Here is a 26,374-nt window from a genome sequence, read left to right as displayed (position 1 = left end):
AATCTGCCAGTTTTGTAGCAGACGTGTCGTTTCCATTTTCAAAAGGTCTGAGTTTAAGAATTGACCTTGTTTTTATGGTCCGCTCATATACTTGGCATGCCAGCTAACTCGGCTGAGACTGGAATTGAGCGAACAGGTATAAAATCCTTGACCTGTTTGCGGCTCTGCATGGGATTTCTGCCAGCTGGTCAAAGAGTTTACAGCTTGCTTTATAGAGTGGGGAGGTCTTGGTGAAGAAATGGAAACATAAAGAAATAAGATGTTATATTTAGAGAACCTGTACATTTGTAACATAACACGATTTCTAAGGGGATTTTTCTCAAAGCTACCTTGAAGACTCCCAGCCCTTTATTAGTCATTTTAAATGAACAAACAGGAGATCTAGCAACTGCTTCCTTAATTTAGTCAGAGTTAACCAACAGCATAAGGCAAGCTGAAAAGCCTATATTTTGGAAACAGAGTTATCTAGGCTGGTTGACCACAGACCAATCAACCCGACAATTTTCAAATGCCATGTATACCAGCTGGCAATAGGAATTTGTTGTCATACAGTTGATCAGATTTTTATGAAAACCATATCCAGGTGTTCTCGCTCCCCCGAAATCCCTGTCCCTCATTTCCATGCCTCTAAGTCCTATCCACCTGGAAAGATCCAACCAAATGGAATACCTATCCATGATCTGAACAAGGAATTAAAACTTACACCTTATTGTGTTTATTTTTCCTGTCTAACTTGTTGGTTCCCTGAGAACAGAATAATATCTGACTTTTAAAAATCTCCCCTAACAAATGGCTTTAGGGTTACACATTTTTTATTAGCTCTGAGAATTTCTGCAACTCTTTATGCCTCATGTCTCATTCCAAAAATTTTAATCTCTCACAAATTTTTAAAGCTCAAAGGTTTTTTTGTATCTTTATATACTGTCCCTTTCTCCTATGAATTAGAAAGTTATATAGAAGATGATATAATGACGTATAATTCTAAGTAGAAAATTAAATAAAACTAGAAATAGAAATAAAATAGAAACAGAAATTAAAATAATTTAAATACACTGAAGAAAAAAGGTCCACTGACTTTATGTATCAGCCCCATTTTACAGATGGTGAAATGGATTCAAGGTCTCTCAGCTAGTAGTTGACTATATTAAGTTAGAACTTTCTGTATGTTCTATAATGTTTGGCTACAATATATACAAAAATACGTAGCTTTGCTAATGATAAATGACATGTCTCCAAACTGCTGCTGGAGGTCAAAAAACCAGAAGGCATTCTTCCAGTAGGAGTTTTAAGAGAATTGGCACTGTTTTGTCCTGCTCTCCATTCACTATCACACTCCTGACAAAATGGTGGTATGTTTATATGATTTGATTCCATATTGGCCAGAGAAAAGAGCCATCTAATACAGTAAAAACATGAAGGGATTGTGTAGGAAATTAGATGGTAAAAGTATACATTAAGAAACTAAGGAAGTGAAGAAGGCTTTCTTCTACATCACTTGCCTACCTCCCTTCTGCTAAGCTATCTCCTAGATATTTTCTCATAAAGAACAGAAAACTTAATTTGTCTACCAAATATTAAAATTAAAGTCATAAGAACATTAGTCTTGCTTATGCAGTAACACTTTAAGGGAAGGGAAATGGAATTAAAATGTAAGTTATAGAATACGTCCTCCTTAATAATTCTTTCTTTATTGTCTTTTTCTTTAAAGACAGGTACTGTATCCTTATTTATCTTGGTCCCTTTGGTATGAATTAATTTGCTGCAACAATATTAAATGAGGTAACATGTGCAAACTACCATGTATAACACTGGTCCCTTGGTAGGTTTTCGAATTTTTTTTTACTTTTCTACCCTCAGTTTGGTGCTAAGTATCACTGTTTAAGAAAACATGTCTCCTGTGGACTCTGAGAAACAAACTGAGGGTTTTGGAGGGGTGGGGGATGAGAGGATGGGTGAGCCTGGTGGCGGATATTAAGGAGGGCACGTATTGCATGGAGCACTGGGTGTGGTGCATAAACAATGAGTTTTGGAACACTGAAAAAATTAAATTTTTAAAAATCTTAAAAAAAAAAAAAGAAAGAAAACATGTCTCTGGTTGTTTTACATCATTGGTTCCCAATTGCGGACACATTTTAAAATGTACGTGCCTAGACCCTACTCCAAACTTATAAAATTAGAGCTACTAAGAGTAGGGACTTAGTAGAAGCATTAAAAAACAAGAATTTTTGGTTAAGAACACTGTCTTAGTTGGTCACAAAGGTCTGCTTTTCCACTGCTCTGAGACCATCATTTCCATCACTCAGGGACGTTGACTCTCTTTTTCATCACTACCTAGGGCCTAGAATAAAATTTGATAAAGATAGGTACTTAATAAATTATTGAAGGTTGAGTCAGGCACTCAACTTGTCTCTGAGCTGAATTAATTCTAGTCGTATTTGTGCTATTCTCTTCTTCAGGTTTGTGACATGAAATCAGACATTCTGGACTTAACCCAGTCTTTTTTGACGTCCAAGAGGATGCAAAACAATGTCTTATCTGAGGAGCATCAAATCCTAACGCTCCTTCCCCTCAGAACACCATACTCATTGGTTACCAGTATTTATTTCCTCTCCATTTTTTTCCTTTCCTGCACGAAGTCATTCGTACTTTTTTCCCATCAGGTAATGAACTAGAAGTCTTTTCCTTTTTAATGAATTATTATATTTTTGTAGAAAACTTTTTAAAACTGTCTTATGTAGAGGAAAACAACTTTTTCCTTAACCCCATATCAATCAAATTTAGGGTAGTGGTTAAAGAGAAAACCAGGTGGAAGACTTACGTTTTGTCCAAGAAGTCCATGAGGGGTCTTAGTACAATCTCTGCATTCATTGCTGCATTGTTCTTATTTGAGGCAGTATTTCCGTTTGTTCTCATTTGGTTTAGTTCAAAACTCATCTGTTTTATACACTCTTCAATGATAAGCTGGAAACTAAAAATAAGGAATATAAATTCTGAAATAAAAGCAAGCATTTATGACTTCTTTGTCTGTGTCGGTTTAATTCAACTCTGAGGAGTCTGATTGGCTCCAAATGGTGTGAATTCCCTTGCTGCTTAGTCTTCAGACTTCTGGTTCAGCTGCAAAAAATTTTGCTGGAGGGAATCTTACTTGGGACCCATATATATAAAGCAGATAAAAGGAATGCTCTCTGGGTTGAATTAATTGGAGTGGGGGTTCATGCGACCCCCATCTCTCACAGTAATAGTTGAGATATTCCTCTGAGCATTGTTTGGAAAAATGACTGCTCTTGAAAGATTCTCGGCATGTAGGTACACCTTCTTCACTTGGTATCTGGGACTCTTGGTTTCCCTCTAACCTCATTGGCTATGCTTCTTTCTCTATTACTTGACCTCTAACAACTGGAGTTGGCGGCCCGACTTAGCAAATGAAAAGTCAAGATACCCAGGTAATTTGAATTTCAGATAATGAATTATTCTTTAGTACAAGTATTTCCCAAGCAATATTTCAGACATATGTATACTAAATATATCCACTATTTATCTGATATTCAAATTTAATTGTGTGTATCCTATATTTCATCTGGCAACCCTACACTGTAATCCTCTATGCTTGATAATTGGATCACTCCATTTCTCCATCAAATAGAGTTTCTGTTTTTTGTTTTTTTTCAATTGTATCTAGTTTCATGGCTTTCACACCATCAATATACTGGTAATTCCAAAACACATCAGGACCTGACTTCTAATGTGAGCTCCAAGCCTACAAAAACTTTCCACTTAGAAGTCTAATGAGTTTCTCTCATACCCAATATCCACTAGCAAATCATTATAAAGTATCCTAAATCTTAGTGTTCTTAGAATTCTCTGAGGACACTCTTACCTCATGGCCACTATTATGTTCCCTCCTCCATGAAATTTCTTATGGGTCTCTTGACCTCAATTATTTCAGGCATATGCCCAATGTGAGGTCCTTAGAGAGGTCTTTTTGAACTCAATCTGAAATGACATTTCTATCATTCACCATTCCCTTGCAGTTCTTTTTTTTTTTTTTAATTGCATGCATGCATATATATGTGTGTGTGTTATAGTAATTATTTGACACATTGCATATTCTTTATTCTTTATTTGTTCATTGCCTGTTGCCCAAATAGAATATAAACTTCACAAGGGCAGGGACTTTTTTTTTTCCCTTCTTTTAGTGCTATATAGCCACACCATGGAACAAGATGAACAAAGAGGTTGCTCAAGAAAAAAATGGCTGAATGTATCAAGGACTCTCCTCCTTCCACCCACTTTTATTACCTTACCACTCTGAGAATCTAAATAACTCTGTGAAGAGTAATATTTAGCATTATTTTTCATCCTTTATATCCCTTACAAAAGTAACTGGCACAAAATAAGCAATTTAAATAATGGAGACTCATCATTGCCACCATTCCTCTATTTTGTCTGTCACCTTCGTATTTCCAACAAGAGGAGTAATTATAACAGATATACAGGCAGGCAGGGAAAAAAACATTTAGGAGAATGGAGATAAATGAAAGCTTGGGAAACAGTTCTGTCACTAGAATGTTGATAATTAAAAGGGAAGAGTCCATCTTATAAAGTACTGCAATCAAGTCTGTCCCTTTCTTCTTTCTCCACACACAAAGGTTATAGGGTTCATATTATTTGACAAGTATCCAACTGTACAAATTCCTAAAATTTTATAAAGAAGTTTAGGAATTTTCACTATATAGTGTTTCCATTATTAAGTAGAAAGAATATAAATATTTATCAATGCATACATGCATTCTACAAATATTTAAAAATACTATGTGTCTCTTTCAGACTCAGGTCCAAAGGAATCCAGATGTGTGAACATTTGGCTTTGATTTGGCTAGGCCTGCCTTTGGATTTTTGTCAGGCAGTGGTTATAGAGGAAGGTAGTGTTGGGCATGGTGGAGAAGGTGAGAAATTTAAGTGGTAGTGTGTGTATTTATTGAGGACTGAGGTGGTAAATACTTGGGACAATAGAAAAGAAAGGTACATAATGTTGGAAAATCTGAACTAGTTTGATTCCCACTGGGTCATCAATGGTCCTGCTGACTATAGTAATAATAACCTTTGAAATAGCTACTTTCTTTTGCACTGATTCTCAAATCAGTGTATTAGGGTGGAGGACAGACTGAGCAGAAGGTATGACAGTTATGTTACAAGAATGCTTAAATGAGTTCTCCTCCAACAGGTGAACTCCCACTGGAAGCCAGCTCTGTGTGTGTGAGATCACATATGTAGAGGAAGGGTTATCAGTGTATCAGAGATAATGGCATTTTATCTTAGCATTAATTCAGGGTGAATCAATTTTTGGTAAATTTGTCCAAAATACTTTTTCTCTATCCACTTTTTAGTTGGAGAGGTCTTTAGTAATCAGCTTGAATAAAAGTGGTACCAGGTAATATTGATGGATTTTGTGAGCACTCATGAAACCAAATACTAAAGGGAATATTCCTAGGAAATGTTCCTGAATTCTTTATGCAACCCAGCTAGCCCCTGGTACCAAAGGCATCATTAAAAGAAATGTAGTAAACCAAAAGCCAAAGTCCAAAGTGTAATCAAAAACTGAAGTGGCACCAGTTTTGAAAAATGTACGAACATCTTTACGAACATCTTTAATATATCACTGAAACGACATCACTTAGTTTCAGTCACAAGTGGGTACCCCGTGAGCGTGTCAAGAACCCAGAAACCCAGGTTTCAGATGTGTGATTTGGGTCTGCACTGGCTGTCCTGTGATGTGCAATTATCCTCCCAGCAACATACACTAGGATTATTTAATTGTGGGTTTTAAGAACACCAGATAAAATAGGTTTGGGACAATTAATTATGCACTTAATTTTAAAGCTTTAAGCTGCTAATTAAGACTCTAAAGAGGGTAGATTCAGACTAAAATGATCTGGTTTGACTTAACAGCATGGTTGCCCTGAGCATTACAGACTTGCTCCCCACCCTGTGTGTGTGTGTGACGTAGATCTAGGTGGTTGTGTGAGAAATAAATGGATAACAACAGATATATAATAATCATTCTTTTTATAAGAAAATCAGGACATTTGGGTTGTTTATTCCAATAATCCTAGCCCTAATTGCACAAAATATTAAATTCTTTCCTATATTTTAAAAAACAATGAAGCCATAGTACAGGGTAACGAGGAGTTTCAATATCTAGGTTAAAACAGCTGGCTTCATAGGAGCAAAATACCTCCAGTGCCCTTCTAAGAGCACCATTCCTTATTTCATAACTGAAGTTTGCTCAAATTTTTTAAATCATAATTCCTATTTCAGCCTTTGTAACCTGAACTCCCTTTCATTAAACAAAACAGAACAAAACAAAAATTTTTTTAAAAACTATTTTTTCCTAAGGATGACTTGACTATTTACAGAAAGTAATTTGAATATACTTTTTCTATTTCTATTCTGATTACTATTCTGTTTAGTCATCTTATTTCCCAGGAGGTTCTGAACACCCCTTGCTCTCCCTGACACCTTTTTATTTTCCCTGACTTTGCTAAATAACCTCTATTTTTGCCTTCCCAGCTGAAGGCAACAGTCTTTTGCTAACCACATATTAATTCACAACTACAATGAAGAGAGGTAAGGCTGAACTGGCTGACCAAAGGCCCCATCAACTAGGTGTCACTCGAGTCAGAGCCAAAGAGCTCCCATATCTCTGGGACAATGTCTACATTTCCACCTCCAGGTAAACAGAACCTTCAAATTGCTTATTAACATCTAGGCGAAGTAAGCAGACTCATCCAGTTCAGCTAACAACACGAAACAGAAGGCAGAGCAGTCACCCTGCACTCAATGCATTAGGCTATCTCTGGCTCGTCACCTGTGAAGGTGGGCTGTATAAAGACAATGAACATCCCCCTGATAATAAAGAAAACACCAGTATGGGATTTTTTTTAACTTTGCATAATTGCTATATTTGAAAAAATCTACATGAGGCTTTTAGTGTCTTTTTCTTTTCAGTCTTTCTGATATAAATGTAGCGTATCTAATCAATAAATGTTTATTAAGCATGTATCTTTCCAAAATTCATTAAAAAATAATGAGTGGTGTTCAAAGAGATAGCCAGCCTTCACCATTAGAGCAATTTTTATAGTGTCACTTGAGAACTGAACACAATAAGTCAACATTTATTGAACTAATATTTAAAGCAAATTCTATATGAAATTAATAAACCTCTCCAAAGATGTGTTTGCTTTTCTATTTTAACATTTGATGATGATATAATGGCCTTTTCATATAGGACCAAAGTGAAGTTTATCTCAGATGAATTGTCCCTTCTTTAGAGCCACACTATAGACAAACAAAGTTAATTTTTTAAAAATACGAAAAAAGAATTTGCCAGTACTCTCCCATGGGGTAATTACATTAAGATTCCTAAGACCTAAAACATAGAACCCTGACTTAATTAGGTTATGGGGTTAGATTCAGTTATTTGGAAGTTCAACTACATCGATATAAATGGCCTAAAGGCAAGTCAGTCTTCTTTTGTATGTAAAGGTTTTCTCCGTGTCTTTCTCCCTCCCTCCCTTTTCTTTCAACAGCCAATTGCTAAACTCTAAACACTAGAATTTCATGTAGGAATGAGGGATGTGGTTTGTTTTTTTTTTTTAAAGATTTATTTATTTATTTGACAGAAATCACAAGGAGGCAGAGAAGCAAGCAGAGGAAGGGAAGCAGGCTCCCAGCTAAGCAGAGAGTCCAATGCGGGGCTCGATCCCAGGATTTGGGATCATGACCTGAGCTGAAGGCAGAGGCTTTAACCCACTGAGCCACCCAGGCGCCCCATAGAATTTCATGTAGGAATGAGGGATGTGGTTTTTGCCCTTAAGAAGTATACCAGCAAAGTCAGGGAGACAGGCAAGTAAATCAGAATTTAAAGCGTAGTGTTGTATGTGCTACCCAACTGAAGGATTACACCGAGTTCTGGGGAACATGTAGCAAGACATCAGGTTATTGTGCAGTTGTGAAAGACTGGTCAGATGAGCTAATGCCTGGATAGATTCTTGAAGTTAAATGGATTTACCTGTCAAAGGAGAGAAACAGCACTGAAAGCATGATTACTATTAGCTGAAACCTAACACAGTTGGTTAGTAACTACTCAGGTCACTTACCTTTCACCATAAGTGATGCTGAGCTCATCCAGAACCCCACTGAGTTTAACCTGAAGTTCTTTCAGAATAGTACTAGCTTCAGGATCTAGCTGCAGGGAGACCATAAACAGTATTACTCTGGAGTTTTGAGAAAGCATGCTTTTGTTTCTCCTACAAGTGTTTTGCTTGTTACAAGGCAAACTTCAAACAACAGAACATATATACCTTCTTTCCGTTCCTTTTTTTCGATCTTTGAATTCAAGTGAAAAATTTAGGAAATTCTCGATATATATGAAAAAAAAATTGATCAAAATGCATGGCATGCATAGAAATAAGAACTACATAGCAAAGCCTTTTTGGTTACAGCCATGGGATGCAAGGCATGACAAGATAACCTCTGGAACACAGTCACTTCATAACTTTGAAAACATATCATATCATACATTAGTCAAATACACATGTTGCTTCAAAATGTATTTCAATCTTTAATATCCCTGTAAATACATAGGCCCATTACAAATTTAAAAAACAGTAAGAAAAAATAATTTTTGAGTGTTCCATTGTAGCTTATTTGAAGGCATTTTTATATTTGCCTTCAACTATGAAGGCAACTTCATAGTTGTCTAACTATATTGTCTAACTATGAAATTAAAAGAATAGGAAAAATAAATTATCCAAGTACTCCAATGTTTCTCTGAGGTGATAGGACTGACTTTTCTTCCTCAATGCCAATTTCCAGTTCAGAATTCAAGATGCAGTGTTTCTCATTTTGTTTTCATTTTTCTTTAAGAATTCAAATATTTATAGTATGAAGTTAAACTTTTGAGCAAATTTAGGGTCAAAAGAAAAAACAATGAAATCAAGATAACGTATCTGAAGCTTACTTTTCCAATGCAAACTTTAAAAGGCACCTATTCTTTTTACTTGGTTTAAGTTCTTAAAATAATGTTAACGATTACAAAAAAAACCTATACTATGCATAAACATAAACAAATACATCAATCTATTAACTGACAGAATATTTTTTGTAATTAAAGTTCAGGATCAACTGAAACTCTACTAGCACTTTAGAAACGTATTCTGTTCATTAAGTGTGTTTTTTGCAAACTAGTTGTCAAAAAAAAAAGAATGACTTGTAAGAGATGCATTGTCTCAAGTTGACAGGAATTCATGTAAAGCAATCTAGAATATTCTCTGAAATTTAAGTCATCCTTCCTTTGAATCTTTAGAAATTATTTTCCTGCCAAGGAAAATATATATAATTCTTGTATAAGAATCTATAATTCTTATATAAGCTGATCTACTATTGAAAAGTAGGGATAGGATAAAGCCAACTTTTGGGAGTAGAACAAATTAAAGGAGGACTTAGTATAAACAGGAGAACCTAAGAAGGACAGTAAAAATGCAGGACCCAATAGCAACTTAAACTCCTGGGAGTAAGCCCAGGACCAATTAATGTTCCAGTATACACTGGTCATTAAGTACTGTAATCCTCCAGGAGTGTTTTCTAGTACTAAGAAAATGTTAGGAAGAAGTAATATTTATATATCTCAACAAGCTTGTATTAACAGAACTAAAAACACTTGAATGGAAATAAAAAACTGCATTTGGCATCTAACTGTTAATTATATCAGACCAATCCTTGATGTCAGCTTTGACTCAAAATCAGGTGGTTACCACATTGGTTAGTTTCTGCTGCCCTTATAGAGCTGATGTGATTCTTCTGGACTTTATCTTTTTTCTGTCCCTATCAATAGACAGGGTCCCAGCTCTTACCCTCAGCACACAAGCCAGTATAATAAATACTAATTTTTCTAGGAGTTTGGAAAATTGGAATATCCTTGAGTCTCATACTTTCTGAGAGTTCCATTAAGCTATCACTGGTTGTAAGGCAGTGATTCAGAAAGACAATTAGAAGGTATGTACTTTAAAAAGACATTTACAGGCATTTAAAACACAAATAGCCTAATAAACCTAACTCCTCGAACTTCAACCAGGAAGACATTTGTGGATTTCCTGTCCTAATCCTAGGGAACCATGCAGCCTGAATTTTATTATATTGTCTTGCCATTGACCTAATAGCAATTTTAACCTGATTTCATTTGGGTAATATTGTGAGGGAATAAGAATGAGAGGGAAGCCCTTCCATCATTTTCTTCAGGCTCCCCACTCTTTGGTAAGCCACTTGGGGTGACAGATGGTAGTTCCCAACTAACACATCTGCCATCTCCAAGGAAATGGCTACAAGAGTAGAGTTTTCTTTAGGAAATGGGGTTACTTCTTATTTAAAATGTTTAGTTGAAACATTTAAAAGTGCTTAGTTTTCTTATTAGTTTGATATATATTGATGGTTTTTTCACTTGTTAAGATAATGACTTTAAAGTCATATACAAAGGTCAGTTGGATGACATTATGCTATTTTCCCATAAATTATTTTAGTCCACCTTTGGTATTTTGTGAATGGAAATTTCTTATCAAATAATTGGCTGTTGCTTGAAAATCTGAAACTGTCAAATCTATAGCAATTTCAATATTGGATGACAGTTTCCATTTCCTAAGAGAAGCTTAAGTTTCTAAGTAGATGGAGACAAACACCTCTGTCATGTAACCAGTCAAAAAAAAAAAGGAAAGTTTTAGTTAAGTACTCAATGTTTATCTGATCCAAATCATACCATTAAACCACTGAAACAGTATTCAGTATTATGAAGCTAAATTGAAGGTCTTTTGTAATAATAACTGTCATAAATATCATACTCGTCTAGTTATAAAACAATCTCTTTAGGCAGAAAAGTAACCAATTTTTGAATTCTACATTTCTTTATGTGCCTGTATTGGAGAAATTTTCCTTGCTACTACAAACTTCCTAAAGTTTTTGAAGAATAATAACTTGGGCTGTCAGGCTTTATTACCTAAATTACCAACAACACATTTTACAAATTATTGGCTACTTTGAAAAGGTAAAAAACTACCTGATTTTTATTTCCTCCAAGATTTAAAACTTAGCCAGGTTCTAACTGTAATATGGTATCAAATAACAAAATTAACTTGCATTTTTGTAGTGTTGTTTAGTTATTAAAAGCACACACATATACACACACACACACACACACACACACACAAAACATAAAAAAAAACAACTAAGAAACCAAGCATTCAAAGTAACAGTTATTTACTGTCCACAGAAACCTGGCAAGACAGAAAGGGCGGCAAAACATATTCAGGACACTAAATGAGAAGAACATGCAGCCTAGAATACTCTATCCTGCAAGGCTGACACTCAAAATGGATGGAGAGATAAAGAGCTTCCAAGACCAGCCAGGTTTAAAAGAGAATGTGACCACCAAGCTGTCACTACAAGAAATATTAAGGGGGGGTAGTTTATAAAAGAAGAAAGAACACAAGAGTGACATAGAACAGAAATTTATGGAGACAAACTATAGAAACAAGGACTTCACAGGCAACATGATGTCAATAAAAACATATTTTCCAATAGTCACTCTCAATGTGAATGGCCTAAATGCGCCCATAAAATGATACAGGATTGCATATTGAATGAAAAGACAGGACCCATCCATATGCTGTCTACAGGAGAACCATTTGGAACCTAAAGATACATTTAGACTGAAAGTGAAGGGACAGAGAAGTATCTTTCATGCCAACAGGCCTCAAAAGAAAGCTGGGGTAGGGATTCTCATATCAGATAAATTTCAAACTAAAGACTATAGTCAGAAATAGGAAGGACACTACATCATTCTTAAATAGTCTATCCACCAAGAAGATCTAACAATTATAAATATTTATGCTCCCAATATGGGAGCAGCCAACTGCATAAGCCAACTGTTAATCAAGATAAGGAGTCATATTGATATGAATACATTAATAGTAGGGGATCTCGGTAATAGATCATCCAAGCAGAAAATCAATTAAAACAGAACATTGAATGACACATTGGACCAGATGGACCTTATCTATATATACAGAACATTCCATCCTAAAACAACAGAATACTCATTCTTCTCGAGCGTACATGGAACTTTCTCCAGAATAGACCACATACTGGGTCACAAATCACGGCTCCGATACCAAAAGATTGAGATTATTCCCTGCATATTCTCAGACCACAATGCTTTGAAACTGGAACTCAGCCACAAGAAAAAGTTTGGAAGGAATTCAAACACTTGGAAGCTAAAGACCACCCCACTTAAGAATGTTTGGATCAACCAAGAAATCAAAAGAGAACTTAAACAATTCATGGAAATGAATGAGAATGAAGACAAATCAGTCGAAAACCTATGGGATATGACAAAGGCGGTCCTAAGGGAAAAATACATAGCCATCCAAGCTTCCCTCAAAAAAACTGAAAAGTCCAGAATACACCAGCTCTCTTTACACCTTAAAGAACTGGAAAGTCAGTAACAAATTAAGCCAACCCCACACACAAGAAGGGAAATAATCAAGATTAGAGCAGAGATCAATGAGTTAGAAACTAGAGATATAGTAGAACACATCAATGAAACTAGAAGTTGGTTTTTGAAAGAATCAATCAGATTGATAAACCACTGGCCAAACTAATCCAAAAGAAAAGAGAGAGGACCCAAATTAATAAAATTATGAATGAAAAGGGAGAGATCACGACTAACGTCAAGGAAACAGAAACAATCATCAGAAATTATTATCAACAGTTATATGTCAATAAGTTAAGCAACCTCGAAGAAATGGATGCATTTCTGGAAACCGATAAACTTCCAAAATTGAATCAGGAAGAAACTGACAACCTGAATGGACAAATATCTAGTAACGAGATAAAAGTAGTCATCAAAAGCCTCCCAAAAAACAAGAGCCCAGGACCTGACAGATTCCCTAGAGAATTCTACCAAATGTTCAAAGAAGAAATAATACTTTTTCTCCTTGAAGCTGTTTCAAAAAAATTGAAGCAGAAGGAAAACTTCCAGACTCTTTCTATCAAGCCAGCATTAACCTGATCCCCAAACCAGGCAAAGACCCCACCAAAAAGGAGAATTTCAGACCCATATCCCTGATGAATATGGATGCCAAGATTCTCAACAAGATCCTAGCTAATAGGATCCAATAGTACATTAAAAAGATTATCCACAATGACCAGGTGGGATTGATCCCTGGGATGCAAGGGCAGTTCAACATTTGCAAATCCATCAATGTGACAGAACAAATCAATAAGAAAAGAGAGAAGAACCACATGGTCCTCTCAATTGATGCAGAAAAAGCATTTGACAAAATCCAGCATCTGTTCATGATTAAAACACTTCAAAGTATAGGGACAGAGGGAACATTCCTCAACTTCTTAAAATCTACCTATGAAAAGCCCACAGCGAATATCATTCTCAATGGGGAAAAGCTGACAGCCTTCCCTATGAGATCAGGAACATGACAGGATGTCCACTCTCGCCATTGTTGTTCAACATAGTACTAGAAGTCCTAGCAACAGCAATCAGACAACAACAACAAAAAAATAAAAGGTATTCAAATTGGCAAAGAAGAAGTCAAACTCTGTCTTCACAGATGACATGATACTTTATATGGAAAACCCAAAAGACTCCACCCCCAAACTACTAGAACTCATATAGCAATTCGGTAATGTGGCAGGATAGAAAATCAACATACAGAAATAAGTTGCATTCTTATAAACTAACAATGAAAATACAGAAAGGAAAATTAGAGAATCAATTCCATTTACTATAGCACCAAGAACCATAAGATACCCGGGAATAAACCTAACCAAAGAGGTAAAAGATCTATACTCAAGGAAATACAGAACACTCATGAAAGAAATTGAAGAAGACCCAAAAAAGATGGAAGAGCATTCCATGCTCATGGATTGGAAGAATAAACATTGTTAAAATGTCTACACTGCCTAGGACAATCTATACTTTCAATGCTATCCCGATTAAAATTCCACCAGTATTTTTCAAAGAGCTGGAACAAACAATCCTAAAATCTGTATGGAACTAAAAGAGACCCTGAATTGCTAAGGAAATGTTGAAGAAGAAAAACAAAACTGGGGGCACCATGTTGCCTGATTTCAAGCTTTACTACAAAGCTGTGATCACCAAGACAGCATGGCACTGGCATAAAAACAGACACATAGACCAGTGGAACAGAATAGAGAGCCCAGATATGGACTGGCAACTTTATGGTCAACTAATCTTTGACAAAGCAGGAAAAAATATACAGTGGAAAAAAGAGAGTCTCTTCAATAAATGGTGCTGGGAAAATTGAACAGCTACATATAGAAGAATGAAACTCAACCATTCTCTTACACCATACATAAAGATAAACTCGAAATGGATGAAAGATCTCATCGTGAGGCAGGAATCTATCAAAATCTTAGAGGAGAACATAGGCAGTAATCTCTTTGACTTTGGCTGCAGCAACTTCTTTCAAGACACATCTCTCCAAAGGCAAAGGAAACAAAAGTGAAAATGAACTTCTGGGACTTCATCAAGATCAAAAGCTTTTGCACAGCAAAGGAAACAAAGAGGCAACCCACGGAATGGGAGAAGATATTTGCAAATGACAGTACAGAAAAAGGGCTGATAACTCAACACTCAAAAAACAGATTATCATATCAAAAAATGGGCAGAAGACATGAACAGACACTTCTGCAAAGAAGACATACAAATGGCTAACAGACATGAAAAAATGTTCATCATCATTAGCCATCAGGGAGATTCAAATCAAAACCACATTGAGGTACCACCTTACACCAGTCAGAATGGCCAAAATCAATAAGACAGTAAACAACAAGTGTTGGAGAGGATGTGGAGAAAGGGGAACCCTCTTACACTGTTGGCAGGAATGCAAGTTGGTGCAGCCACTTTGGAAAATAGTGTGGAGATTCCTTAAGAAATTAAAAATAAAAAAAAAAATTAAAAAAAAAAAGAAATTAAAAATAGAGCTACCGTATGACCCTGCCATTGACTACTGGGTATTTACCCCAAAGATACAGATGTAGTGAAAAGAAAGGCCATTTGTACCCCAATGTTCATGGCAGCAATAGCCACAGTCACCAAACTGTGGAAAGAGCCAAAATGCTAAACAGAAAAATGGATAAAGAAGGTATGTTCCATGTATACAATGGAGTAGTATGTATTATGTATGTATATATATCAGAGTGTTGTGATGGATATCAGAAAGGATAATTACCCAAATTTTTTATCAACATGGATGGGACTAGAGGAGATTATGCTGAGTGAAATAAGTCAAGCAGAGAGAGTCAATTATCATATGGTTTCACTTACTTGTGGAGTATAAGGAATAACACGGAGGACATGGGGAGATGGAGAGGAGAAGTGAGTTGGGGGAAATCGGAGGGGGAGATGAAACATGAGAGACTGTGAATGCTGAGAAAAACTGGGGGTTTTGGAAGGGGGGGTGGGGGGTTGGGTGAGCCTGGTGGTGGGTATTAAGGAGGACACATATTGCATGGAGCACTGGGTGTGGTACATAAACAATTTTAAAAAAAGTAAAAACAAAACAAAAGTAACAGTTATTAAATTTATTCTAATGAGAAACTGAATTACCATGTGTACCTAAACAACTTCCCTGGCAAAAAATAAACAATAAATGGCTCCACATTGAAAATTTAAGAATACGAAGTCAAAATGTGAATTTACAGTAAAGCTTTCAAAACAGATCTTAACCACATTCCATGAAGGGTTTTAGAATCCCAAAATCAAAGCTGGTAACATGTGGGTAACACCACTGAGCTATGATAATATAAATTACTTGTCTGGAAGAGATAGACAGCATGCAAGTTATCTTTTAAGTTCTTTTTCCTTAAGGCCTACTTGTTTTCCTTTAAAAGACAATTTACCTATCACCTCAATTCTCCCTCCTCCCTTTGTTTCTGGCCCCATGCAGTTAGGAGCTCTAACTTCTGCACCAACTGTGCTGTCGACTACAATGTTTATATGACTCTCTTTTAATTGTTCTCTGGTTAATCTCTGAAATCTATCTTCCTTAACTGTCCATCCTGGGTGTCTGTCCCGGGATGCCCAGGCATTCACCAAATATTTGAGGAAGGAGGTGAGGGCCAAAAGAAGCATGAAAATTTTCCCTCAAAGGAAATCCTGATATCCAGAGTGCTCCTTCTTGGAGTCATAATTTGCATTGACTATTAATAGAATACTTTTGCATGTGAAATGTTTCATTCCTTAGCAACCATATATTCTGGAGTTACAAACTCAGTCCTGATTTCAAATTTTTGTCTCATTGTCAGACCAAGTCAGATTATGTCTTGATACTCAGCTGGTTCTAAAAATACGGTTACCATATCCACTCTGCATGTTTTGTTTGTTCATTTTTTACCAGCATGAAGTCTCTCCCTAAGGGATATGAAGGGAGTAAATGTTGTTTCACCCTCTTAAAATAGCAACTGTATATCCAACCATCAAACTCTTGCTAGAGATGTAACTAGTCAGTTGGAAAGAGGCATTTAAACGCTTTCAAAAGCTCAATACAAACTCTTAAAAAATAAAGTCTTTGTGGGAAGGAAGATATTTTGTGTGAATTTGATTCCTTTTCTCCATTTTTCATTACTATCTCATTTCCTTTCTGTTGTTTACAGTTTACTAGGTTATTTTTCCTCCTTTTCAGCTCATCAGTGTTAGAGTTACCTTATTTGCTTCGTGAAAGCAGTACAGAGCAGGGAGACTAATTACTCCCTGAGCCTCATCTACACAGTGTCTAAAATATGATCATCAGACTGATGGATTTTAAACTCTGAAGATTTTTGCAGAAAAATCCTTTAATAAGTGCAAATCTCATAACTCTTTCTATGAAAAAGAAAGTCTCATTTCCGAGAAAAACACTGTTCAACTTGAGCTCTTGGTTCCTCCTGTTGGATTTTGTCCCATCAAATATCCCCTTCTATTTTCCATCCCTCTATCTTTACCTCTATGACCACATCTTGTAAGTGTGCTCAAACAGTATTTTGTTAAAATAATAAAAAAATAGAACAATTTAAAAAATAAAACCCCAACTTATTTTGTACTATCTTCTCATCAACATCTTGTTAATAATTTTTTTCTTCTCTTGACCAAACTGTTCAGTCTCCTTATTTCTTAAATATTTAACTATGCTAGTACAGTTTCTGCTGAGTACACCACTGAAATGTTCATATATAGATCACCAGTGATCTCTTAATTGTGATTTCCAGTGACTTTATTCAACCCACTCATGCTGCATTCACTTTTGCTTTCTCAAGTTCTTTATTCCTTGCTTCTGTAGAGACTACCTTCTCCTAGCTCTATTTTTCTGCCTATCATTTGTCTCTGACTTTCATTCTTCTCTGTACTCCTTAGATATCAATATTTTCCCTTCCTCATCTACTCTTTTTTTTTTTTACTCTATTTTCTCTTCTTGAGCAATCACATCCATGCCTATGTCTTTAACTCCCACCCCTGTGTTAGCAACCCCCTGAATCTATATCTACAGCTTTAACAGGGGTCTGAGCATCATGTCTATATTCTCCCATGCCTATCCACCTTTTCTACATGGAGGACCTAAATGTCAACATATCAAAAAGTGAACTTATTACCTGCCCATCCTTAACTTATGTCTCTGACTTGATTGATACCATACAGTTGTTTAAGGCAGAAATCTGAAAATCATCTTTGACTCCTCTTTGCCTTCTACCTTCCACATTCACTTGGATACCAAATATGATGATATCTATGAAATATTTTTTCTAACCATCCTCTTCTCTTCAATTTCTGACACAGAATTTTTCTCATCTAGATTATAACGCAATTATCTCAAAATTGTGTTCTTGTTCCCTTTTTTATTCTATCCTCCTAACTATACCTAGAGTTGTTTTAATGAAGGCTAACCCTGCTACCTCACCAGTTGGCTTTCAACAAAGGAAGTGCTTCAAACAATTTATTATAATCTTATCTGCGCTGTACTTTTTTTTTTTTTAATATAACTTCTCTCCAACCCTTCTATGTGATCAGAATTTATCCATCCTAAAATGGCCAGCTCAACTTACAATATATGATGAGGAATCACTGAACATTCCCTAGTGAATCCAGCAGGAAATTGCTCTCCTTGAAATGCCCTAAATCACTTTGTAGAGGTATGGCATTCAGCATGGGTCCTATGGTACGTTGTCTGAAATTTAAAAACATACATGGTCTTCTGTATTTAAAAAAAAAAAAATGTGTTCTAGCTTCACCCATGCTTACCTGGGGTCCTTTTTTTCTCTTTTTTCTTTTTTCCTTTTTTATTCCTCCTAGAAGAGATCCTCCCCAAGAACTTACAAAACAAGACCATTTTAAGAGATAGACTATGACATTTTCTTTATGCCATTCAGGTTTGCATGAACTGTTGTGGTAGAGTATCAGTTATATAAATTAATGCTTCTAACTTCTGGTTTCAAAAGTTGAACGTCAGTAGCTGTCTCTCATCCTAATTAAAGCGAGTATGCGGTAAATCCAACTGTCACAGTGCTTCAAATCAACTAAATGCCTTTGAGATATGTTAAGGTATGTTCTTCAGCCTAAACAACTGAAGGGGGGAAAATGCCTTTCCTTTTTCTCTGTACTTGGGAAAAAAATGACTCCTTCAAACCTTGTATGAGTAACATGACATTAATTTCTCTTAACTGAAAGTTTTTTTTCTGTCTTACCTAGAGACTATACCTCTACTCAATGGATTGCTAACAAGATCGTCCTTATAACTACAGAATTTTAAAATTAGAATGAATTTCAGAAACCATACAGTACCACTCCAGCTCGTTTTTTCAAGTGGGAAAACTGAGGCAATGTGCCATGCTCCCTGACGTTATCTGGGGACACATGAGGATTGAGAAGCAGAAGTCTAAGAAGCTTTTTTTTTTTTTTTTTTTAAAGGCGTTCTTCCTTAAAAACCCCTTTTAAAAAAATAAGTAAGTATAATAACTGGACTGAGAAGGAACTTTGGGCTTTTTAGCTCCGTCTATTGGCTGACTAACCATGAAACCGGACAGAGTAGGATTCAGTCAGGGGTAGAAGAAACAAGACACAGAACTGATGTTCAGGAATTATTCTGTTAAAAGCCGCCTTTATACCCTGTCTCGCTCTGGCTTCCCTGTTCTGCTGTCTGCATTACTGCATCCATCCACTGTTAGGTGATGTGAATGTGGTCTGTTCAGTGAACTGGACTGAGTACCTGTTGAGCATGAATCAGTGGGGACACAATTCCCTCAGCCATTTGCATGAGGTGCCGGAGGGCTCTCCAAGCAACTACAAGAAGAGAGAGGGCACTGGCTGGGTTAAAGAGGTGAGCTTGTCTCGTTTGCATGGATCGATGGTTTGTGAAGGCAGACAATCACAATAGAAGAGCATCACAAGACAATAAAATAGGCCTATTTTAGAAAATGGCAGTTAAATTTTTTTTTTTTTTTTTTTTTTTTTTTTGCCTCCCTCCTGGCTGAGGCTTGAATTCTCTTTCAAATTTTATTAAGGTTCAGAGACAGATGAGTTTCAAAAGAGGCCAGATGGCACAAGAGTGACCCTGTGCGGGAATGCTCTGGAGAATAAGGGTGACCAGCAGCATCTGCTTCAATCTGTACTTCATCGTGACCTGGTTCACCTGCCCAGAAACTCTTCCAGAAACCTCCTAGATAGCACCTTGCCTTAATTTCACAAGCGTAGCACCTAGCTGAACTTTCCATGGTAGAGGCACTACATTCTTAATCTTATTTATTAATCACCTCTATGCGATTTGCCCTTCTGGCCCTCATTATTCTTTTAATTTTCTATTAAGTCCGATTTGTTAACCATAATTGTAGAGATAACTCTGAGGAGAGAGAAACCCTGTAAGAGCTGAATGCTGTGGAATGAAAGGCCACAGCCTCAAACGCCCACTTCTCCTTGTTATCTGCCATCATAAATCCAAAAATAGCTGCTCGCTCTTACTGAATTCAGCCAGAGGACAGCCCACCTTTGCACTCTGTGTACACATTAAGAGGTTAGAGGTTTCAGTTTAGTTTTTGAATTGTTGCAGGGCAAGATGTAACAGTTACAACTTTCATTTAAAAGGTATTTTTAAATTTAGAAAGTGTTGGGCTGGTGGACGGTGGGGGCAGGTGAGGGGGTCTCCAACTCCCAAACTTTATTACTTTAATTGTTCTGACTCCATTAATAAACTCCCATCTTAACTCCTGCTGCCCTACGGATTTGGTAAATATAACTGGCAACAACAGATTCTTCTATAAAATAGGAAAAAAAAAAAAACAACTTTGCAAATTGTTTTAGGAAACAATTTTAGAACTAAAAGGAAGCTACAACTAGTTTACATTGTCTATTTTCTTATCTAAGACATCTGATGCATATGTTATAATTTGCTTTGTAATTGCTGGAAAAGATGAAAATAGTAGATTGATTCTCATTAATGTATTAACTAGTGAGTCATATCACTATTTACATTAAGAAGAAAAGGTGAGACAGATCAGAAACTTGAACATAAAGCTTAGCCTCCATACAACATCACCACCTTTTGATAAGATTATATGTAAAATGTAAGCATAAAGTCTAAAATGTTAAAGAAAAAATCTGAATGTTCATTTATCACTACCAATTGGTCACCTATATTTATGGATTACTGCATGCCCTAATACAACAGGATATTTGCTTGTATGACTACACGTTGTCTCAAGGCCCATTCAAACATATGGAATCATTTGTGTCCTCAAGATTCAAAACATTAAGTAGATCAGTCAAATATGTTGCCCATATTAGGCAAAGGGGCACTCAGAGCCATTTCCTAATTACTGGGTAGCTGTTCTGAAAGCAAAGAGAGGTAATTCTCAAAATGTGGTCCCCTGAGCAGTAGATCGGCATCAGCTGGGAATTTGTTAGGAAAGTACATTATCAGGCCCCACCCAAACTACAGAATCAAAAAGTCCAGGGATGGAACTCAGCACTGTGTGTTTTTTTTTTGTTTTTTTTTTTTGTTGTTGTTGTTTTTTTAAGATTTTGACAGCAAGAGACACAGCGAGAGAGGGAGTACAAACAGGGGGAATGGAAGAGGGGGAAGCAGGCTCCCGCCGAGCAGAGAGCCCGATGTGGGGCTTGATGTGGGGCTCGATCCCAGGACCCTGAGATCATGACCCGAGCCGAAGGCAGAGGCTTAACCCACTGAGCCACCCAGGCGCCCCAGCAATGTGTGTTTTAATCAGCAACCCAGGCAGTTCTGATGTATACTGAAGTTCACGAACTATCAGCGTAAAGTATTATTTCCTTTAAAACAGTGCTCTTTCAATCCCCCTGTTGCCAGCAAGTATAAAGTTAACAGGATAATGCTCATAAAAATATGATAGGGGTTCATTTCTGTCCTCTCCAGTGGGGATTTGCTTAGCTGAAGACTAAGTCCTTACAGCTAATAGGTTTTACAATGAATTTCAATCAGGTACATGCATACACTTTTGGATCAGATGCAGTTTCTAACTCTTCAAATTCAACATTAAAAAAATGAAAAAGGATATAGACAATGCTTTTTTGAAACAAAAGAGTAGTTAAATTGCTCATGAAAATATACACATGTTTAGGATAGGTGGTGTTATGTTCCAGATTCCATGGCCCTGTTCAGGAAAGTTTATCACGGTGAAATGCATCAAGAAATTCAATTATGTTTTTGAGACACAGCAATGAAAATAATATTGCCACTGTGCCTAATTAGTTTGCTTTGTGGCCAACAGAATTAAGAGAATTTGGTAAGTGAACAAATGCCCTTATTTCCCCTAAATGTCTTAATGATGACTAACTTCTAGCATATGAAATACTGTCAGGAAGTTAGCAGGGTTATGGATAATTATGAATTCTATCGTTCAGATGATTGTGCCAATACAATATTGTGAAGGAGTAATGCCTCTTCCGCTTACAGAGCATGGTCATAATTCTTCTAAATCAATTACAAGTTCTCCAGAGCTCTATAACAAATACTTACGACTTCCTGAAATGAAATTAAATTTTGGAATATCTGATTTTCTTTTTCATGTACTTATACAAATTAGATTGCAGATCAAGTAAATGCAACAGAGTCCTTTTCATAGGCTGTAACAATATATTTTTAAGAAAAAATGAATACAGGTTGTATATTTATTTGCAGTTGCTCTACACTGAATTATACTAAGTTATACTGAGTTTAATAAGCTATTAAAATAACGTAAACCAAAGTACATCCCTTTTACTTTTGAGGTATTTGAGCTATGTGAGAATGATAAAATGATCATTCACCAGTAATGAAAATTATTACCTGGCATCCCAACAATATTTTTGCCATTACTATGTCTTAAAAGGACTGATAGTGCAGCAGGGTGATTGTGGGGCACATAATTTAACTTCCAGCACAATACTGGGGCTTGGCTACTTCATCTGGTTTAGTTAATGTGTCCCAAAACAATATGCACATGAAAATCACATGAGATGCCTTATTAAAGAAACACACACACACATACACACACCCAATAGACTCCAGGCCTCATTTCTAAGATTATATTCGCTTCATGGCCCATGTGACTTATTATGTTCTTTATATTGTTTACAGTGATCAGAGTTGTCATGCCAAAATATGCTCCTCATTTTTACACAAGGAAGTGTGTGGGAAAGTCACAATAGAGGAAAAGAAATTCAGTAGTTTGCTTTTCTCTTTTCAAGTAGGGTGCTAGATAAAAAAAAGAAAAATGTGCCCACATGACGTCCAGGATATCATGCATGCAGGTGGTAATAGGATCTGGTTAGGACTGCCTGGGGAGCCCCCGACAGGAAACAACCTCACCCATAGACTCAGAGAGTTAGGCCAACTTGGACTCCAGAAAAAGAAGTTTTTGTTTTGTTTGTTTGTTTGTTTTTCTCACCTTAAGAAAAAAAAAAAAAAAAAAAGGTTTTCAACATATTTGTTTCCAGAGGGAAGAGAGACTGATCCTATTAGGAGAGAAGAGCTACCCCAACAGTGGAGGTTCAAACGGCAGAGAGCTACAGCATCAAGCAACCGGGCCTGTGAGGGGTGAGCACTTGGCAGGGGTGGGAGAGGCGAGCCATGCTGCTGTTAGGGGCCAGCGGAGAAACACGTGGCATCCAAAACGATACTGAGCAAGTACGTAAGCAATTAATCATTTGCTAATTAGACTTTTGCAGCAAGAAGTGCACATCCTAGCACAAGTGGTAGGGGACAAAAGCTAAGAAACTCCTAAAAGGAGAAGAAGGAGGCAGGGAAGCTTCCCCCCACAACACCAGTCAAGGTTTTATAAGGAGTTCCATCCAGGGTGAGAGAACCGGCATCAGGACACACTGAGCTCCCTCTCAAGGCCACGGAGCATGGCCACATTAAGTTCCATATAAACCTCTCATATCAAAGGGTCAGTTGTGTCATTCTCGATAAAATCCTTTTCCATCCTTATAAAAGCCCCCAGTTAAGCAACTCATGTCCATCCTGCCATCTACAGGTAACTGTTATTTTGAGATTCTGGTGCCCTGAGGAGGTCGAGTATAGCAACGAGCAACTCTAACTTAAATCTGTGTCAATCACGGTTCTTTCTCTTGGGAGGTTCAATGTGACACCCAGACTTGAGTTCAGGTCTTGCTTCCTCCTGACATTTCACCAGTCCCCATGCCAGTGCTGACTGGGCCTGCCGAGAGCTTTTTTCCGGTAACAGATGATGAGGTGAAAGTAGAAAACAATAAGATAAAAGAAACTGTGTGTAAAAAGGAGACAGAACATCAAAAGATGATCGAGAGAAGAAGGGAAGGAATGTATAAGATTTAAATGCAGGAAAAGAAAGGAGCTAGGGTCCATGCTGCCCCCTAACAAATTACAGTGTTAGAAACTGGACAATTATTTCATTCACTGAATTGCATTTTCCCTTTAAATTATGTATGAGGAATTTAGCAACTGACCTTGCAAGAGTCATGAGGTAGAAGACACGAACCCCAGGATTTCTTTCTTCATTACTTTCTCCAGTAAGAAGAGTCCTATGATTTAGCTATAGAGTTGTAGCTAAATTTTTCATGTGAAACCCACACACTGCCAACTGGCGATTTTATGCAAGGTAAAGTATCCATTCTTGTTTGGTGAACAAGCTGCCCCACAACATTTTTGGTTAGTGAGTAGCGTGGCCCACACAGCTTCCTGTGAGGACAGGTTTGCTTTGTCTTGTTAATACTCAGCTCAACTGGGTATTGGTCACATTAGAGTCCAACAATATAAGAGTAAGGAAGCAGAAGTAGCATTAGGAGAAATTTCTGGAAATGTGGCGTTTTTAATATAACTTTATCCTTCCACAGTTTATGGTTTTTAAAATTCAGTAAAAGGAGGCAGAATTTCCCATAAGAAATCACTGATCTCTTCATGGCTCTTCAAACAGTAAGTGGACTTAAAGTCTGAATATAAAACATCACTCCAATTAAAAAGGGGCTCTCTAACTATGATCCCCAGTTGTTTGTGCTCACCTAAGTCAGCAAAAGAATTTAAAAATGAGGCTCATGTCCTTACACTGCAGAAACCACTAACACACTGTGAGGAAATGGAGCCGTATTTTATACAAAATAAACAGACACTGAAGCGGAAGCATAACCCATGAAAGTTCATTTTTGAAGTTCTGTACCTTCTTCACACACAGATCCTAGTGCTTCTCATTTGTAGCGCCCTAAATGGCAAGTTCAGTTTCAAAAGACTGAGGCTCTAAGAGAGGAAAATGGACAAATGGTTCCTTGGGATTAACGGCAACATCACACTTGAAGAAACCCGCTCTTAAAAGAAGCATTTTCAGCCTTGTAAATTTAGAAGGAAAAGGAATCTTTGCTTTGAAATCCAACCTCGCTTCACATACATGTTGTACACTTATCACAATAAGAAACACTGTAATTGAAATCTGAAACAGAAATATTTCTACATTCTAGCTGCCCTTGGGGTTGTTTTAGGGAGGGGGAGGGGTGGGAGAATGCCAACCCCATGACCTTCCCTCTTGGCACCAACTCCAGTCCCCAAGTCCCTGGACGCTCGTGGCGGTTCGTGAAAGACTGTGGCAACAGCAGGAGGCAGGTGCATAGCTAACATTTCACTGTCTGCCTGATCCAAACAAGCAAATGAGAACAAATCAGAGGTGCAATGGTCTTTAGGTTTGGGGGAAACAGCCAGGTAAAGGATAAGATGCTTACTATCACAAACCTCATAAAAGAATCTTTCTCCTTCCTTCTTCTGCTCAGGGAATGGCAAGTCAAAGATGTTGGACAAAGACACAACACACAGCACATTTTGACAGAGACTTTTAGATGTGAACAATAAACCACTGATACATCAAAAATTGCTAGCACCACAAAGCACATCTCAGAACAAAAAGTCTGATACCAACTTGACATTGCGCAATACGTTGAAAAAAAAATCTGTAGTTTGTAGAAAGTACAGATCATTAGCATATATGTCCATATTTGTGTACATACAACTACATGTATACATACACACTACAGAGGACTACTGGCCATCTCCCTCCTGCCATTCACACTTCTAAAGCATTTACTTTCAGTATTCTGTTGTGGTTAATGATCACTTCAGTTGTTAATGGTGTTTTAGAGTATTATCATATCCTGTTCTTTAGTTAACCCATGTAAAAAACTTGACTGACACTTTCCATAGCAAAGAGATATGCTGCTGATGGTCTCTAAGTAGATATTTGGCAAATACAGGCATAAAAATATACCCACCTCTTTCCCTCCCATGGATTCAAACATTTTTTCCAGCTGGACCCGCAGTTGCTGAATATTGTTCATCAATATACAGGGCTATAAATAAAGCAAAAAAAAAAAAGTGGTGTGAGAATCCTTCATACAATAAATTATTGAATAAGTGATTTAAGTATACAACTATCACTGATGTCCTATTATATTTGGCAATAATCCTTCTATTTTCATTTTACTTTTTAAAAGTTAAGAATGGAAGGGGGAAATCTTACCATTTTGGGGAATGCAATTCAATAATATACCCCAGATAATAAACCATGGGGGACTTACTACTACTATTTCTTTTATTATTAACATTGAGCCGAATTCTGTTTTTAGAGATTTACTTACTTTAAGAAAAAGTTAATAGTTTAATTTTGCCAATATCTCACCATTTAAAAAACCAAAACACCATCTGAATTTTAGAAATCCAGGGGAGGGAAAAAAAAAAAAAAAAACACATATAATAGACTCTTGGCTATAGATAAAGCCAGCACATTAGTA

The 26,374-nt window shown here is 36.8% G+C and overlaps 1 protein-coding gene across 2 annotated transcripts in view; it reads right to left on the bottom strand.

Moving 5' to 3' along the window:
• LOC111153260 (unc-13 homolog C) overlaps positions 1-26,374 on the bottom strand; it is a 574,799-nt gene that overhangs the window by 84,840 nt on the left and 463,585 nt on the right. For both annotated transcript variants that reach the window (XM_022512170.1, XM_022512169.1), the window contains 3 exons: positions 25,856-25,933; positions 8,160-8,248; positions 2,819-2,968 (listed from right to left, as the gene is read on the bottom strand). In XM_022512170.1, coding sequence (XP_022367878.1) covers positions 2,819-2,968; positions 8,160-8,248; positions 25,856-25,933 — 317 coding nt within the window. The remainder of the gene's footprint in view (positions 1-2,818; positions 2,969-8,159; positions 8,249-25,855; positions 25,934-26,374) is intronic.

The sequence above is a fragment of the Enhydra lutris genome, unplaced genomic scaffold (genome assembly GCF_002288905.1).
Source record: "Enhydra lutris kenyoni isolate GAN:26980312 unplaced genomic scaffold, ASM228890v2 scaffoldscaffold31, whole genome shotgun sequence".
NCBI classification, from domain to species: domain Eukaryota; kingdom Metazoa; phylum Chordata; class Mammalia; order Carnivora; family Mustelidae; genus Enhydra; species Enhydra lutris.
Note: the sequence above shows the minus strand (reverse complement) of the source record. Positions and strands in the feature narration are given on the sequence as shown.